General features: G+C 44.4%; 1 protein-coding gene across 1 annotated transcript; it reads right to left on the bottom strand.

The window, feature by feature from the left end:
- Positions 1–5,461: 5,461 nt before the first annotated feature.
- LOC136587381 (olfactory receptor 11L1-like) lies at positions 5,462–9,589 on the bottom strand. Its single transcript, XM_066585953.1, has 2 exons — positions 8,915–9,589; positions 5,462–5,704 (listed from the first exon to the last, which is right to left on the bottom strand). Exons 1-2 carry the CDS (start codon positions 9,587–9,589, stop codon positions 5,462–5,464), a joined length of 918 nt encoding a protein of 305 aa, XP_066442050.1.
- Positions 9,590–20,002: the final 10,413 nt, after the last annotated feature.

Genomic DNA, 20,002 nt, shown 5'->3' with positions numbered 1-20,002 from the left:
CCATAGAGAACAGCAGAAGACCCGGACTGCGCAAGCGCGTCTAATTTGGCCATTAGACGGCGAAAATTAGACGGCAACCATGGAGACGGGGACGCCAGCAACGGAACAGGTAAGTGAAAAACTTTTTATAACTTCTGTATGGCTCATAATTAATGCACAATGTACATTACAAAGTGCATTAATATGGCCATACAGAAGTGTATAGACCCACTTGCTGCCGCGGGACAACCCCTTTAAGTGCTAGTGCTATTACAGAAAGACCACACACAATATCAGATAATGATCATTAGAATACCGGCTTTTCCCAAAGATCTGAATTGACAGCTGTAATGCTTGCTTTGATATAAATATATATTAACAGGACCAAGGGACATTTGTTTAAAGCAAGGATAATAGTGTATCTCCTTGCTTCAGGGTTTCAGATGAAACCTAAATAGAAGCCCTTGATATTGCATGTTGGAAAGTTGGGTGCATTCCTTCTCCATTTAGCCACTCCAGGTATTAGAGGTGACTGTGGCTAATCATTGGAAGGGCTGCAGTGTGCTTTAAAAGATCTCTGTTTGCTCCTATTATTTGAGAGAAGCTGTGAGTAAGCTACTGGTTGTGTGGTTTTGTATGGATGCTGTGGATTAGACTCAACTCTGATAGCTATCTGCTTTATGTATAGTTAGTGGCTAGACTGTCCCAGGCTTTTATTTTGTACTGTTTATTTTTTTTTTCCTGCTTAAAAAAAGCAAATAAAACTCGTCTTGGCCAGTTGCACTACAACCATCTGTAGTGACCTCTGTTCTGGAAATGCCAAAAGTGTCCGTCTAACCGTGGATCCAGTAAGCTACACTGTTCTGTGCATATGTTCACGTGCGACCACATGGTGATCATGTGACAATTTACTTTCAGATCAGGTATTGATCTCCCATCTTTGCAGCAGATGGCAACAATTGTCAGTCATGGGTAAATGTGGTGATTTGAGTGACTATGACTACAGGCAGATTGCTGGTGCCTGGAGGTGTTGTACCAGTATTTCCGCAACAGTTACGCTTGGTGACTGTTCCTAAATCAAGGTATCAACAGTGTACCAAGACTGGCTGAACCATGTGCAACACCCCAGAGGGGTGACCCTGGGCACCTGGCTAACATGAAGAGCTGGGAGGGATAATTGCTGTTTTGTCACAGTGGCACTTACCAGGCTCTGGTCCCGAAGGGATGACACACAGCCAAGGCCAGAGTAGGATCGCAGGCAAGCTTTGACACTCCTATGATAGGGAATGCCAATAAACGGGTTAGGGGGAGTAGTAGTACTGATCACTTGTGACGCCACCGTTCTCACACACCGGTATAATAGGTGGTGGATAAATGAACACATACACTTGTGTATAGTACTTCAGGTCCCCAGCAACGGTTAGGGCCTGGTATAACTTTTACTTAGTTAATAAACGTCTTACAACAGGTAATGTAGGTACAATTCACTGAGCAGGCTAGAGCTCAGAGGTAGGGAGGATACACAGGATGAATATGATCCTACAGTCCACATTATCTGTATTTCACTGGTCCTGGATTGGGAGCACTGCAGTGGAGGAAAGGGGTAGGGGTCACTCTGCAGACTCTCTGGCAGACAATTATTAAAGAAGGCTTAGCCAACACGGCAGGTGCGTGGGTGTCGCAACCTCTGTGCTGTGATCTTAACTATGGATGGACACACAATAAAAGCCTGTAGTGTGAACTGGTACCTTGATTAGAACTTTCGGTAGGCTCTCTCTCTAATGACAGGACTCACTCCTCTCACATTCACACTCCAAACGCTACGGGATGTCACTCCTCTTTCTCCATCTTCACCTACATGGAGCTGAAGGTGCTTCCATTTGGCTCTGTGTTAGCACTCTCTAGACAAGATGGAAGACCCCTTTCCGCTCTCAAGCACTCACATTTACAACCTCCCTTGTACCACATGACATGACAGACTGATACATTTACATGAAGGCAGTGATTTTATTACTGTTAACCTCTCAAGCGCCACAGCTGTGCAACACACACACACTGGATATGACAGGACAAGCTTTGCACAGTGCATCTACATAGGACAAAATATGTATGACATTTATGGAGGGGACCAGGATGGTATTCTGTGCTACTACAACATCGACATACATCCAACAGAAGATCACACACTGGCAGGCTATGTGTGGTTGATCCTAAAGGCGAATGTTGTGTCGCACAACTGATATCAAAGCAGCGATGTGTCATAGGGCACCAATTAACCCAGAAGTACAACAGTGGAGAACTTAGACAAATTTCCACAATGATCATGTGGCATACAGCTAAAGGCCAACAAGGGTTCTCCTGATGTCCCTTTTTCATTGCCAACAATGCCTCATATAGACCCAAAAAAGACATCAATGAATCTTGGACACATGGCAGAAGCTCATTTATAGTTATGATTTCTGCTTCCTGCTGAACCATGTGGATGGCCGGGTAGGCATCTGGCGTGAAGAGCATGACGCCATATCATATAGGTGTATTGTTGGGGCTCAACACGCTGGTGGTGGAGGTGTCATCCAATTTCTAAAAGCCATGATCACCCAAAAATGTAGACCAACCTGTCATTGAGTAGTTTTTTCTAATGCATTATATATATATATATATATATATATATATATATATATATATATTGTGGGAAGACAGCTCAGTAGAGTGTGGGTTTGCCGCAGTCAGAGATGGAGACAAGTATTTAAAGTCCAAGTACAGGCGTGACCTGCGTTTATTTCAGTCCAGAAAATCAAAACAAGTCCAGCCCTAGCTTCAGCCATGAAAACAATAGTCCAGCATTAGGATAATAGGCAGTCCCTGCCTGTACAGGTCAAGTTCAGCAGGTGCACCACACAGCAGGACTTTTACCTCCAGCAGGTATCTCAGGCTGCCTGGGTCCAGCAGCCATCCAGACTCTCCCTGTGTCAGTGCACACTGCTATTTATATACAACTCTTCCTGGCCCAGCCTCAGCACCTGTGCTGATTGACCTTGCACATAACCTGGAGTCGAGGAAGTGGAATGGATGGCCCCACTACCAACCTGTCATCCATTCCAAAAATCCAGGCCCAAAGACTTTTAAAGAAAAGATCTCCAGCAACTACTTGCTGGAGATTACATGGCACTCCTGGATTTTAATGTCTCAAACAGTGGGACATGGACTTCCTCCAGCCCCACTAGGCATAATAACGGAACCTAGGGGTGACATAGCGACCATCCACTATCACGCTCCTCAGTACCTCACAATATATATATGTGTGTAATATATATATATAGATATATATATACACACATACATATATTTCTTTAGGTATAGCACTTAGTTCCCTTCATAGATCACAGTATAACAAAGTATTCCTAAAAGCTGGCAATTTAATATTTCAATTAGTCATTAAATGTTATTACACAGTTGCATTAACAAATACATGAACCCTTTGGAATTAGCTGGATTTCTTCATTGAAAACTATTAAAATGTGGTCTGGTTGTTACAGTAGCTAAAAGCCCATTTACAAGCAAAGACAATCGTTCAAAAGATGGGAAGATTGACAGTTTTAGTGATCATTTTGCATTAGCTGCTAATGGACACTGATGTTCATTAACAGTTTATTACCTTCATTTGTGTGTAAATGAAGCCTCCAGCAGCTGTTTCAATATCCCAGCATGTGGTCTGGACATTGCACTCAGCTGCATTGTATTGGCATGGCTGCCAGGAGCTTCCAGCACAATACAATGTAGTCTCCAGCACCCTGCTGAGAACACAAAGTGCAGTCCCTGCTATTTCTCTCCAGCTGAATGATGGATTTATGCTGACCTAAAAGTCATCGTAAATCATACGTTAACCTTTGTTTTAGTGACTTCTCCAAGAGATACTTTAATAGGCAAAAAGAGTTTCAATTAGAGTAATTAGATGAATCTGAAAGTTTGGGCTTTCAAGGTGATTTGACCATTAAAGTCAGACAAAGCCTGGTTATTGACAAATCAGTTCTTCACAGGAAAGATCAGTTAATGTGAACCTTGTCTTGATGTGAACACCTTTCAGATGACAGATGATATGTGATAGAGATGTATTCATTTGTAAAAGGCCAAGTAAGCATTGCTAAAGACCTTGGTGTACATCAATCCACGGTTAGATAAATTAGACAATTACCTTCAAATGGAGAACAATCAGGACTGTTGCTACTCTTTCTAGGAGTGGGTGTTCTGTTAAAGAAGTTGTCCAGGTTGGCTAAATACTTACACAAAAACAAAGAACCAGTGTGAGCCCAGCCTTGCTGTTATGTAAAAACAGTAATTGTTTCTGAAGCCTCTAAAATGTGACCCAAAGTAAGAAAATAATAGGGTTAAAGACAAATAAATAAAAAATGAATGCACATAAAGTAAGTCCCTAAGGCAATCGTATGCAGACCAGCTATCAGCTGTAACATAAGAATGCTTGTTTCTGATTATTGCCTCATATAAGCATGCTCACCTATCAGCTGTTCATCTAGCAAATTTTTATTTATCACTATTTTTATCTTTTATGTGACCATAAAATCATTTGCCAGCGACACATTACCTCATGTAAAGATAAGATGTGTAATAAACAATGATGTAAACTATATTGGGGACACATGTTCATACTAACGATTGTTCATCCCATGTAATTTAGCATACTTACAATGATTATTTCATTTAAAATGTAACATGAGCGCTGATTGGTGGCTATGTGGTCAATCGGTGTGCGTTTAAGGGCAGGAAATCTCCCCATGCAGGGGGGCCTTTACATAAAACAGAAAGAGCTGTTGGAAACTGAAAATTACCATATTGAAGATAGGAGCCTCTTCAGGATTCTGTACAGTATACACCGTGTATAAGAAAAATATAATGGTGCCACACTCATCTAGTGTCCAAAGAAGCTACTTATCCAGGCACAGGTAAGAAGTAGTACTAAACATGTAGTACCGCACTGTACTTCAGTAATACAATCGTTTATCAGTAAAATGTGATTGTTCCCAGCAAGAGAAGCCACGTGATCTTGTAGATATGATAACTTTTAATGGCTAACAAAAATACATGATGTTATAGTGAGCTTGCGAATCTCCCGGGTTCTTCTTCAGGCTCAACTGGAATAGATCTGAAGAGGCATGCATATTTATACACACTTATGATACACATTCTTATGGCAAGGCACAGATGTGGATGTGATTGTTTATGGTCCCTGAATTACTGTTGGGGAAGTCGTCAGGACAGGTAGGAATGCTTCAACAGGTACACAAACATTTTTAACTAGACACTTATATTGACAGTAAAATTTTAATGCCTATGGGCTGGATCTTCTAGTCAATCACAGATGAGCAGTATCTGTGGGCTTGTATATTGAACGTGGCTTAAGAAGCAACTGAATATAATTTAATTAGAATGCTCTTTTAAGACCTAAAATCTGCAGTAAAATATCTCATTATGAGCCAGAAAGTTTTTTAAGTGTTGTCTTTATGTCTTTGTTTCTGAAACTATATATTATAGGGTTAAACAGAGGAGTAAACACTGTATGCAGCAAGGAAACAATCTTATTAATGAGCAATGAATGTTCTTTAGATGGGATCATGTATTTACCTATTAGTGTCCCGTAAAATGTCCCCACAACAATAAGATGAGAACTGCAGGTAGAAAAGGTTTTTTGTCTGCCAGTTGTAGAAGGTATCTTAAAGGGGTACTGTCATTAAAAACAAAAAATTTTATACTTACCTATTGCTCCCCAGGCAGCCTGCTTACCTCTTCTTCTTATCCCAAATCTTCTCCTGGAGCCGCTTGTCAATTCGGTCACGTGACCTCCAGCAACCCGATTTTCTTCCATCCGGTCAAAAAGCGTACACTGCCTACCTTCCGCTTCCTTCAGGTCAATGTACGCATACGTCACTAGTGACGTGTGCGTACATTGTCTTGTGAGGAAGCGCGGAATGAAGGTAGCCGCGCGAGACAACGGCACGACTGCGCACGCGCGAGACAGCGGCACACGACTGCGCATGCGCGAGTCTGCGGCGCGCTCGCGCTCGCCTGGGAGCGCGGCACACGACTGCGCATGCGCGAGTCTGCGCGCGCTCGCGCTCGCCTGGGAGCACGTTACACGTGCACACTCTCTGCCAATAGAAATGTATCCCTGACACTGTTGTCAGGCAGAATACATTTCTATTAGCCAATGGAAATGCAAGCTTCTGCTGCCTCTCAGCCAATAGAAATGTATCCCTGACACTGTTGTCAGGCAGAATATATTTCTATTAGCCAATGGAAATGCAAGCTTCTGCATATACGCATATATATATTTTATTTATATAAATATATATATATAAATAAAAGTATATATATAAAAAAGCATATATGTGTGTGCATATATAAATATATGCATATATATATGTGTGTGCATATATATATATGCATATATATATAATCATATATATATATATGCATATATATATACGCATATATATATATACACATATATATATATGCATATATACATATATATATGCATATATACATATATATATGCATATATACATATATACATATATATATATGCATATATACATATATACATATATATATACATATATACATATATATATATATATACACATATATATATATACATATATATATATATGCATATATACATATATATATATATATGCATATATATGCATATATATATATATATATGTATATATGCATATATGTGTATATATATATATGTATATATATATATATATATATATGTATATATATATATATATATATGTATATATGCATATATATATATATATATATATATTTATGCATATATATATATATATATGCATATGCATATATATATGCATATATATATATGCACACACATATATGCTTTTATATATATATATATATATATATATATATAAAAATAAAAGTATATATATAAAAAGCATATATGCATATATATATATATATATATATATATATATTTATATGCATATATATGCTATCTGTATCTGTCTACTCGTCTGTGTCTATCCGTCTGTATTTATCCATCTATCCGTCTGTAATTATCCGTCTGCATTTATCCGTCTGCGTCTGCCCGTCTATCCATCCGCGTCTATTCATCTATATGTTTATGTGTATATACACACATATATCTATCTAGCTTTATTTGTCTGTGTGTGTGTATATGGCGGTTTCAGGCAAATGTAATTTTCTTCCCTTATGCGGCCATGATTGTCACGGCCGTATATTGGGACAAAACTAAGCCTATGATTACTGTGAATTCTCTCTCGTTAATACTTGACCGAGAAAATATAGGACCTCCCCTATGAATACTATGTGCGTGAAAGATCAGGCGGCCGCCGTATTCCCACCATTTATTTTGTTTCTTACAGTTGCTCCTACAGCGGTGTGTGTGTTTGTTTGTATGTATGTATGTATGTGTATATATTTTACACACATACACACATCGCAATGCATTGTTCTTACAAGGCGCACTGCACTGGCAGACACACTCGCATATTTGCCATGCAAGATATTGGTTTGAGTTTCTCGGGCTGATATAGTGCTCACTTGTGTAAAATCAGCTACAGAGAATGAATTTAACATCACCAAAGACATAAAGCTATACATTGCCCTCTATTGTCAGCATGCTGTTATCCTGACCCCCAAGTGTCAATGCATAATGCATCCCAAGTGGCAGCGTGCCCACCCATATCACGTCTTGTATCCAAGCTAGAGGCGATACAACAGGGTCCTAGAACGTCCATGCCCGTCCGTTTCGCATTTTGAATCCAAGCTAGAGGTGGTACAACAGGGTACTAGAGCCTCCATGTCCACCCGTATCACATCTTGTATCCAAGCTAGAGGTGGTACAACGGGATACTAGAGCCTTCATGCCTGCCTGTATCACATCTTGTATCCAAGCTAGAGGTGGTACAACAGGGTACTAGAGCCTGCATGCCCGCCCGTATCACATCTTGTATCCAAGCTAGAGGTGGTACAACAGGGTACTAGAGCCTGCATGCCCCCTGTATCACATCTTGTATCCAAGCTAGAGGCGGTACAACAGGACATACATATATACATACAATAAGACCAGCTTTACACAGATGTAAGTGCAGTTGCGCACACTTTTGTGCACTTTTTTGTCTCTCTGAGGGCAGCCGCACACGGGTGTAAGCGTGGAACGTACATGTCCTATGCAGTGTGTAGATATATTACTATACATATTATATGTGTGTGTGTGTATGTATGTGTATATATATATATATATATATATATATATATATATATATACACACACATACATACATATATCTATACACACACATCTTGATACATATACGCATAGATAAATGTATATATACATACACTCATACAATACATTGCATGGGGAATATTCCTGTTTTTACCATGTGGAGTGACTACTGTGAGTGACTACTGTGAGTGACTGCTATGAGTGACTGCTATGAGTGACTGCTTTGAGTGACTGCTATGAGTGACTGCTATGAGTGACTGCTTTGAGTGACTACAGTGAGTGGCTACTGTGAGATTGCAGGGAAGATCTGGAGGCCCTTGGGAAACTCTGGGTGTTCAGAGACAGAGGCAGGGAGAAACACTAGCAGATTTTGGTAGACTGCAGGCAGGACTATTCACTGCACTGGATGGGCGGAAGTAGCTTTGTGAGGGCGGAAGTGGTCAGCACAGCAAGGGGTGCTGGGAGATGACCTCCTAGCAGGAGGGGCTGAAGATGTAAACAGAGCATGGAGGTGAAAAATGGAGCCTAGGTAAGTACTACTTCTGAAAAAAACGTTTTATATGTGTTATTTACAACAGGTTGTGCCAGCGGGGCAGATTTACTGGAGAAAAAAAATACAGATTGTAATGACAGAACCCCTTTAAGTATAGCTTGGAAGATATACACATATGTTACAATGACAAAACCACAAGGAAAGATAAACAGTGGCACAGAAAACAGAAAGAACTCCATTTCTAAAACAGAAGTGTCTGAGCAAGAAAGCTTCAGAAGAGGAGAAAGGTCACAGAAGAAATGGTCAATAATATTGTCATGGCAAAAATTAAAGTTTGCCACTGACATGACTGATATGAAGTTAAGAGTAAGACCAAGCAGCCATGGCCATAGTGAAAGATAGAGCTGGCACTTGAAGTCCATGATACCAGAATATCTTAAGGGGTTGCAGATGGCCAAGTATCGATCAAAGGACATCACTGAAAGGAGAAAACATTCAGCAAGGGTTGTACCACTGAAAAAGTAAAATTGAGTGATGCAAGCAAAGTAAGTTATTATTTTCCCTCCTAGTAGAATAACACCAAGCATTTTAGGAACAATGTTTGTAGAAATCACAAGGTCGGAAAAGGAAAGATGACAAAGGAAGAAATACATGGGGGACTGGAGCTGGACATTGGTGGAAACCAGGATGATGATAAGAAGGTTTCCCATAACTGTAAAAACAAAGATGATCAAGAAAAGAATGAAGAACACAATACGGAAGCTGTGAAGGTTTCCAAAACCCAATAGAATGAATTCCATCACTCTTGTTTGGTTCATTGTAAACTTACTGAATTATTCAACAATTAATCTGGAATATAATGATATTCAATTCATTCTAAATAGAGTGAAGACATCTTTTTTAGTACAGAAGATTATAAACTAGACTGGTGATGTGCAGTCTATTGGCAATAAGTGAACCCATTGTTTTGTTCAGGAAACCAACTAAGGTTGATATGTGCTTTATTTCTTTTTCCAAAAATCAGGCTGTGACTAAATATTTGGAATGTGACTACAGATGTATCACCATAATATGACTTTTTCACATTACTGTGTTACAGGCTTGTCCAGAGTTTTAACTATAGGGGATACACTGGCTGCGGTATCATTTCAGCCCTGGAAAATGAAGGGCCCAAAATGTCTCCCTGCCCCATATGATTAAAGTAGTGTTATGAATGACATGCAGTAGTTGGGGCACCCTCTTAAACATTTTCCCACTGGTCTAGTTCTCTTGTACAGGCTTTCCTACAGTTTACAAAAGTCAGATATTTTCATAAATATTTTGTAGATGCAAGCAGTATCATAGTCATGTGTCTTATGATCTGCACATATACCACGTTTCCACGATAAAACCTACCTCGATAATAAGCCCTTCCCCGGAAATAAGCTCTAACTAGACTACATTAAAAAAACTCACCTAGTAGGCTGCGTTCGGGTCCCTTGCGCTGGGCTATGGTGCTGCTACAGGCTGCCGTGTTCTCCTGAATGCCTACAGAGAATTTCTTTCTGGTAGTGGGGCTTGAATATCCCGCCTCCAGCAAGCTAATTCTCTGATTGGTAAATCGAGTACCACATCAGCCACTCAAAGCTGGCACTCGATTAACCAATCACAGTCATTCATTGAATGACATCATTAGCTTGCTGCAGGGGTCTATTCAGACCAGTGCAAGGGGACCCGAACGCCAGCTACTACATGAGTATTATTAGATATCTCCCAAAAATAAGACACTGTGCCTCTTTCGGGGCAAAAATTAATATAAGACGGTGTCTTATTTTCGGGGAAACACGGTATACATAACCCTATTTATGAACGCTGACAACAGGTAGAAGTATAGAACAGTATGCGAAGAGGGAAGTGAGAACAGCTGCTGATTTTTAAAGGCTAAGTTTATTTAATTACCTACTGATGTAGCAATCATTAACATGACTAGTAACTTGATTTACAGCATTGTGATACATTGCAGTGGACTTATCAGAACACATTAAATATCAAGTTAATGTTTGTTACATCTGTACCCATCGACAGGCTGTGACCAGTTAGACAGTGGGCATCATTTATCTGCATGTTTAAATAAAATATTGTATGAGGAGTTGCATCTTTAACTATTTCCATTCCAGCTACAAGTGGTTTTCTAGATCAATAACTATCTCTCCCCCTGATCTAATGAACTTACACTTGAACAGTTTTAGGGTATTACAGTTTGAGCAAATGAAGGTTATTCATTGTGTAATTCAAGCATATACAATATTTCATTATGCATTCTCTCTCATTTTCTCACGGATTTTGAGATCTCTGCTTACTTACCTATTCCATCTTGTTGCCATTTAATGTGAACTTTTATAGTTTATTTCCAGTTGATAATCTCCCTTTGTCATGTGATGAACACACATCTGCAGGACGGGCTGCAGTACAGGTAGGAGATTGCTGTCTTGTAACAAGCTGAGCCCCTATATCTCCATCACATGACCAGGACTGATTTTTATCTACTGAAAGCAAAGCAGGTTCATATTGAATGAAAGCAAGCAAGATCTCAAAAACTAGGAGGATTTGATACAGAAAGTATATTGCAAACCTTTAAAGCTCTTTATTATACAATTAATAAGCTTTACTTGTTGAAAATGTAATACCCCTTTAAAATTATTACAGCTTTAGAAAGAGTATTATTGAAAGATATCAGATTTGGTGATAAAAAAAATTACCTGGAATGCTCAATGATTAATCACAGACCTACACATAATGAGTTACTTACAGAGTGGCTGCTGGGCTGCAACGCAATAATATACCAGTGTCATTACCTTTTATATTCTTCCTTCATTCCTGTGTGACGGGCTGATTATCTAGGGAGGGATTTTATTCCCATTACACACAAGAAAAAGTTTCCTCTACACTTTATACATTTTAATTATTATGCAGGTTGCAAGATAGTCAGTTCTGTGTGTGGCCCCTGACCCTTATTATGGGACCCTACTTGAGAATAGTACAATGAGGAGGAAGGGGCAAACAAGAAATCTTGAATTCTGTTTTTTCGTGACACATTGTACTTGTTAGTGGTAAATTTGGGGTAATATATTTTGTGCTTATTTATAAAAAAGCCAAACCTCCTCTATTGTATTAGGATGTCAGAAGGCTTACTAGATTAGCATGTATTTTTGAAATTCTGAAAAGCAATTTTTAAAACCTATATTTTTAGGGACCAATTCAGTTTTGATTACGTATTGACATATATTAGAAAACACTTATAAATTACCACGTTTTGAAAACTTAAATTTTCAAAGTGCTGAAAATAACATTTCGGAAGTTTGTTAACCGTTTCAGTGTTTCACAAGAATTGAAGCAAGGTGTAGGTAAAAAATAAATAATTTTTTTTTGCAGATTTTAAATTTTAATCTTTTTTTTACAAGAACAAAATAGGTGTTAAAATAGAAACACATCTCAAAATGTATTACCCTGATTCTGCAGTTACTAGAAAAATCCCATATGCAACCCTAGTGTTTAACCCCTTAACGCTCCAAGTCGTACATTTACATCCTGCAGCATTGGGGTGTGTAGGAAGAGAGATCGCTATTAGAGATGAGCGAGCGTACTCGTCCGAGCTTGATACTCATTCGAGATGTTCGAGATGCTGTTCGAGATGCTCGTTACTCGAGACGAGCACCACGCGGTGCTCGACTCCATTACATTTACTTCCCTGACAAATTTGCGTGCTTTTCTGGCCAATAGAAACACAGGGAAGGCATTACAACTTCCTCCTGTGACATTCCAGCCCTATCCCACCCCCCTGCAGTGAGTGGCTGGGGAGATCAGGTGCCACCCGAGCATATACACTGGGGCCGCCCGCGGCTCGCCACAGATGCACGCTGAGAGAGATCAGGGAAAGTGCTGTTGCTGCTGTAGCTGCTATAGGGAGAGTGTTAGGTGTTATTTTAGTCTTCAAGAACCCCAACGGTCCTTCTTAGGACCACATCTGACTGTGTGCAGTACTGTTGAGGCTGCTTTTAGCAGTTTTGCACAATTTTTTGGGGGGGTATATCAGGCGTGCAGACCATAGCGTCCTCAGTCTGCAGTCATTTTACTGAGTATAGGGGCAGTACTGGTGAGGCAGGGACAGTGGTACAGGGAAAGAGATATACTGTCTATATAGGCAGAGGGCTTTTTCAAAAAAATTGTAAAAAAAAATCTTTGGGCTGCCTGTGACCGTGTTCAGTTTACTGCGTGTCTGCTGGGGGTAGTAGTAGTCGCTAACTATTACCCAGCTAGGTGTTACTGCAGCCTTGTGCATAATTTTTTCTGGCTGCACTGTGCCTTTAATAACCACAGTAATCCTCCAACAGGGAAATCCATATACAGGCTATATCACAGGCAGAGGGCTGTTTCCCAAAAATTGTAAAAGAATACTATATTTGGCCTGCCTGTGACCGTCTTGAGTTTACTGCGTGTGTGCTGGGGGTAGTAGTCGCTGATTAATACCCAGCCTTGCGCATAATTTTTTGTGGCTGCACTGTGCTTTCAATAACCACAGTCATCCTCCAACAGGGAAATCCATATACAGGCTATATCACAGGCAGTGGGCTGTTTCCCAAAAATTGTAAAAAAAATACTATATTTGTCCTGCCTGTGACCGTCTTCAGTTTACTGCGTGTGTGCAGGGGGTAGTAGTCGCTGATTAATACCCAGCCTTGCGCATAATTGTTTCCTGGCTCTGCTGTGTCCGTTACATGATTGCCGTCATCCCGCCAGAGGGAAAGAGTATACATATATACGCTGCATACGGTGTCTGTCTGGTTTTTCACCTCACCATTTTAAAAAATTGAAGCAAAATACTTAAGGCCTACCACTGGCCTTTGGCCACATGACTGGTTCTGCCCTGTTAATTCCAGCAGCTCAGTCATATGCACCTAGGTTTGACTACAGGCTTGCACATAATTGTTTCCTGGCTCTGCTGTGCGTTCCTTAAGTGAAGTCAGCCTCCAACCACAGGCCAATAAGCGATACATTTAATTACAGCATTCAGTTTCTGCTCTACGCGTAATACACCATGCTGAGGGGTAGGGGTAGGCCTAGAGGACGTGGACGCGGGGGAGGACGCGGAGGCCCAAGTCAGGGTGTGGGCACAGGCCGAGCTCCTGGTCCAGGTGTATCGCAGCCGACTGCTGCGGGATTAGGAGAGAGGCAAGTTTCTGGGGTCCCCAGATTCATCTCACAATTAATGGGTCCACACGGTAGACCTTTATTAGAAACTGAGCAGTGTGAGCAGGTCCTGTCGTGGATGGCAGAAAGTGTATCCAGCAATCTATCGACCACCCAGTCTTCTACGCTATCCACAGCTGCAACTCTGAATCCTCTGGCTGCTGCTCCTCCTTCCTCCCAGCCTCCTCACTCCATGAAAATGACACATTCTGAGGAGCAGGCAGACTCCCAGGAACTGTTCTCAGGCCCCTGCCGAGATTGGGCAGCAATGGTTCCTCTCACACCGGAGGAGTTTGTCGTGACCGATGCCCAACCTTTGGAAAGTTCCCGGGGTCTGGGGGATGAGGCCGGGGACTTCTGGCAACTGTCTCAAGAGCTTTCAGTGGGTGAGGAGGACGATGACGATGAGACACAGTTGTCTATCAGTGAGGTAGTAGTAATTTCAGTAAGTCCGAGGGAGGAGCGCACAGAGGATTCGGAGGAAGAGCAGCTGGACAATGAGGTGACTGACCCCACCTGGTTTGCTAAGCCTACTGAGGACAGGTCTTCAGAGGGGGAGGCAAGTGCAGCAGCAGGGCAGGTTGGAAGAGGCAGTGTGGTGGCCAGGGGTAGAGGCAGGGCCAGACCGAATAATCCACCAACTGTTTCCCAAAGCGCCCCCTCGCGCCATGCCCCCCTGCAGAGGCCGAGGTGCTCAAAGGTGTGGCAGTTTTTCACTGAGAGTGCAGACGACTGACGAACTGTGGTTTGCAAGGTTTGTCGCGCTAAGATCAGCCGGGGAGCCACCACCACCAGCCTCACCACCACCAGCATGCACAGGCATATGATGGCCAAGCACCCCACAAGGTGGGACGAAGGCCGTTCACCGCCTCCGGTTTGCACCACTGCCTCTCCCCCTGTGCCCCAACCTGCCACTGAGATCCAACCCCCCTCTCAGGACACAGGCATGACCGTCTCCCGGCCTGCACCCACACCCTCACCTCCGCTGTCCTCGGCCCCATCCAGCAATGTCTCACCGCGCAGCGTCCAGCCGTCGCTAGTGCAACTGTTTGAGCACAAGCGCAAGTACGCCGCCACGCACCCGCACGCTCAAGCGTTAAACGTGCACATATCCAAATTGATCAGCCTGGAGATGCTGCCGTATAGGCTTGTGGAAACGGAGGCTTTCAAAAACATGATGGCGGCGGCGGCCCCAGGCTATTCGGTTCCCAGTTGCCACTACTTTTCCCGATGTGCCGTCCCAGCCCTGCATGACCACGTCTCCCGCAACATTGTACGCGCCCTCACCAACGTGGTTACTGGCAAGGTCCACTTAACAACGAACACGTAGACAAGCACAGGCGGGCAGGACCACTATATCTCCCTGACGGCACATTGGGTGAATTTAGTGGAGGCTGGGACCGAGTCAGAGCCTGGGACCGCTCACGTCCTACCCACCCCCAGAATTGCGGGCCCCAGCTCGGTGCTGGTATCTGCGGTGGTGTATGCTTCCTCCACTAAACCACCCTCCTCCTCCTCCTCCTCCTACGCAACCTCTGTCTCGCAATCAAGATGTGTCAGCAGCAGCACGTCGCCAGCAGTCGGTGTCGCGCGGCGTGGCAGCACAGCGGTGGCCAAGCGTCAGCAGGCCGTGCTGAAACTACTCAGCTTAGGAGAGAAGAGGCACATGGCCCACGAACTGCTGCTGGGTCTGACAGAGCAGACCGACCGCTGGCTCTTGCCGCTGAGCCTCCAACCGGGCATGGTCGTGTGTGACAACGGCCGTAACCTGGTGGCGGCTCTGCAGCTCGGCAGCCTCACGCACGTGCCATGCCTGGCCCACGTCTTTAATTTGGTGGTTCAGCGCTTTCTGAAAAGCTACCCACGCTTGTCAGACCTGCTCGGAAAGGTGCGCCGGGTCAGCGCACATTTCCGTAAGTCCAACACGGACGCTGCCACCCTGCGGACCCTGCAACATCGGTTTAATCTGCCAGTGCACCGACTGCTGTACGACGTGCCCACATGGTGGAACTCTACGCTCCACATGTTGGCCAGGCTCTATGAGCAGCGTAGAGCTATAGTGGAATACCAACTCCAACATTGGCGGCGTAGTGGGAGTCAGCCTCCTCAATTCTTTACAGAAGAGTGGGCCTGGTTGGCAGACATCTGCCAGATCTTTGGAAACTTTGAGGAGTCTACCCAGATGGTGAGCGGCGATGCTGCAATCATTAGCGTCAGCATTCCTCTGCTATGCCTCTTGAGAAGTTCCCTGCAAAGCATAAAGGCAGACGCTTTGCGCTCGGAAACGGAGGCGGGGGAAGACAGTATGTCGCTGGATAGTCAGAGCACCCTCATGTCTATATCTCAGCGCGTTTTGGAGGAGGATGAGGAGGGGGAGGAGCATGAGGAGGAGGGGGAAGAGACAGCTTGTCCCACTGCTGAGGGTACCCATGCTGCTTGCCTGTCATCCTTTCAGCGTGTATGGCCTGAGGAGGAGGAGGAGGATCCTGAAAGTGATCTTCCTAGTGAGGACAGCCATGTGTTGTGTACAGTTATCCTGGCACACATGGCTGACTTCATGTTAGGATGCCTTTCTCGTGACCCTCGCGTTACACGCATTCTGGCCAGTACGGATTACTGGGTGTACACACTGCTCGACCCACGGTATAAGGAGAACCTTTCCACTCTCATACCCAAAGAAGAAAGGGGTTCGAGAATGATGCTATACCACAGGACCCTGGCAGACAAACTGATGGTAAAATTCCCATCCGACAGCGCTAGTGGCAGAAGGCGCAGTTCCGAGGGCCAGGTAGCAGGGGAGGCGCGGAGATCAGGCAGCATGTACAGCGCAGGCAGGGGAACACCCTCCAAGGCCTTTGCCAGCTTTATGGCTCCCCAGCAAGACTGTGTCACCGCTCCCCAGTCAAGGCTGAGTCGGCGGAAGCACTGTAAAAGGATGGTGAGGGAGTACGTAGCCGATCGCACGACCGTCCTCCGTGATGCCTCTGCTCCCTACAACTACTGGGTGTCGAAGCTGGACACGTGGCCTGAACTCGCGCTGTATGCCCTGGAGGTGCTTGCTTGCCCTGCGGCTAGCGTCTTGTCAGAGAGGGTGTTTAGTGCGGCTGGGGGAATCATCACGGATAAGCGTACCCGCCTGTCAACTGACAGTGCCGACAGGCTTACACTCATAAAGATGAACAAAGCCTGGATCTCCCCAGACTTCTCTTCTCCACCAGCGGACAGCAGCGGTACCTAAACAATACGTAGGCTGCACCTGCGGATGGAAGCATCGTTCTCTATCACCATCAAAAACGTGGACCTTTTAGCTTCATCAATCTGTGTATAATATTCCTCCTCCTCCGCCTGCTCCTCCTCCTGAAACCTCACGTAATCACGCCGAACGGGTAATTTTTCTTAGGCCCACGAGGCTCAGTCATATTACTTTTGTAAACAATGTTTTTACATTTCAATTCTCATTAAAGCGTTAAAACTTGCACCTGAACCAATTTTTATTTTAACTGGGCTGCCTCCAGGCCTAGTTACAAATTAAGCCACAGTAACCAAAGCGATTAATGGGTTTCACCTGCCCTCTTGGTTGGGCATGGGCAACTTTTCAGAGATACATTAGTACTGTTGGTACACCAATTTTTTTGGGCCATCGCCTACAGTGTAATCCTCGTAATTTTTATGGGCTTCGCCTGCACTCATAGTACAGCAAGGTGTGTGGGGTTGGCCTTGTCTATACTGCAACTACTGAAATGTGAAAGAGACTTTTATCTCCCTAAACTGCTGCAACGGGAATGTTACTATGGCCTGTCTTGACTGCTACTACTACTGAAATGGCACTAAGTCTGTGCTCCCCCTATACTGCTGCTAGTGATATGTTACTGGGGCCTGTGTTGACTGCTACTATTACTGAAATGGAACTAATACTGTGCTCCCCCTATACTGCTGCTAGTGATATGTTACTGGGGCCTGTCTTGACTGCTACTACTACTGAAATGGAACTAATACTGTGCTCCCCCTATACTGGTGCTAGTGATATGTTACTGGGGCCTGTCCAGACTGCTACTACTACTGAAATGGAACTAATACTGTGCTCCCCGTATACTGCTGTTAGTTATATGTTACTGGGTCCTGTCTAGACTGCTACTACTACTGAAATGGAACTAATACTGTGCTCCCCCTATACTGCTGCTAGTGATATGTTACTGTGGCCTGTCCCTCATGCTACCGCTGAAATGTTACTAATTCTGGGCTCCGCCTATACCGCTGCTAATGCTATGTCACTGGGGTGTGGAAACGGAGGATTCCCAAAGACATGATGGCGGCAAGGCCATTTCCCACCAACACGGTTACTGTTAAGGTGCATATAACCACGGACACGTAGAGAGGACACGTAGTGCCTCAAAAACATCGCCCTCCTCCTCCAACAATGAAAACATTCTTGGCAAATACCTTTGCATTGGTCCGTCTGGTGGCAGTCCAAGAATTTCACCTTTAACAACACAACAAGAGAGCCCCCCCACCATCCCCCCGCCACGGCCCACTTAATCATGGCCACATTCCGAAAACCAACTAAATAAAACCGCGCTACTAGGTCTGCAGTCGCGACCACATTCCCACCAACACGGTTACTGTTAAGGTACATATTACCAGTCTGACTGGGGCATGCGCTGTGGGCCGAAGCCCGCCTGTATTGTATCTGACGTTAGCTCTGCTGAGCAGGGCACTGCAATGGGATACATTTATGTACCGCCGATGGGTTCCTGGGAGCCACCCATGCTGTGGGTCCACAGGGACTTCACATTATGGATTTGTACCTGCCAGTGTCTATGTATTAAAAAACCCCTGTCAGACTGGGGCATGCAGTGTGGGCCGAAGCCCACCTGCATTTAATCTGACGTTACCTTAGCTGTGCTGGGCACTGCAATGGGATTTGTTTATGTACCGCCGGTGGGTTCCAGGGAGCCACCCATTGTTTGGGTCCACACGGACTTCACATTAGGGAGTTGTACCTGCCTGTGTCTACTTATAAAAAAACCCAGTCTGACTGGGGTATGCAGTGTGGGCCAAAGCCCACCTGCGTTTAATCTGACGTTACCTCAGCCGTGCTGGGCAATGCAATGGGATTTATTTATGTAACGCCGGTGGCTTCCTGGGACCCACCCATGCTGTCGGTCCACATGGAGTTGTACCTGCCTGTGTCTACTTATAAAGAACCCCAGTCTGACTGGGGCATGCAGTGTGGGCCGAAGCCCACCTGTATTTAATCTGACGTTAGCTCTACTATCCGGGGCACTGCATTGGGACAAACTACAGGAGCAATACAGCGCTAATGAGACGTGCACAGCTACGCTAGCATTGGAGTCTGCTGTAGGCACGCGATTGCTGAGGGTTTGTGCAGAGGCCTATGTCCTGGGTGCAGTGAAAGTCCGCTTCCTGCCTAGTATTGCTGAAGCTGTGGGCCGAGGCCTATGTCGTGGGCGTGGTGCAAGTCCGCTATGTTTGGCCACTCAGATCAATTTTTTGTTCATGTCTTGCGTTTCCTAGGACCCACCTATGCTGTTGGTGCAAACTTAGTTCCTATTTCGGTGTTTGACCTGTCTGGCACAAAGGCACTGACTGACTTCGGTAGGGGGCAGAGCGCTGGCGGCTTTCCCCTTGCAGTGTGGATTGAGCTATGCGACACCTTGACAGAATGAATACTGTGTGGCAAATGGATTCCCCATTGCTATGCCCACGTTTGCAGCTCCTGACGGAGGTGGCACAGGATTGGAGTTCTCATTGCTTCTGTACAGCATTGTGGGCTATCGCCCCGCCCCTTTTAAAGAGGGTCGCTGCCTGGCCCTGCCAACCCTCTGCAGTGTGTGCCTCCGGTTCCTCCTCATGGCAGACGCACTTATAAATAGACATGAGGGTGGTGTGGCTATGAGGCCAGCGTGTGGCATGAGGGCAGCTGAAGGCTGCGCAGGGACACTTTGGTGTGCGCTGTGGACACTGGGTCGTGCGGGGGGTTGGGC

Source organism: Eleutherodactylus coqui, chromosome 13 (genome assembly GCF_035609145.1).
Source record: "Eleutherodactylus coqui strain aEleCoq1 chromosome 13, aEleCoq1.hap1, whole genome shotgun sequence".
Classification (NCBI taxonomy): Eukaryota; Metazoa; Chordata; class Amphibia; order Anura; family Eleutherodactylidae; genus Eleutherodactylus; species Eleutherodactylus coqui.
Note: the sequence above shows the minus strand (reverse complement) of the source record. Positions and strands in the feature narration are given on the sequence as shown.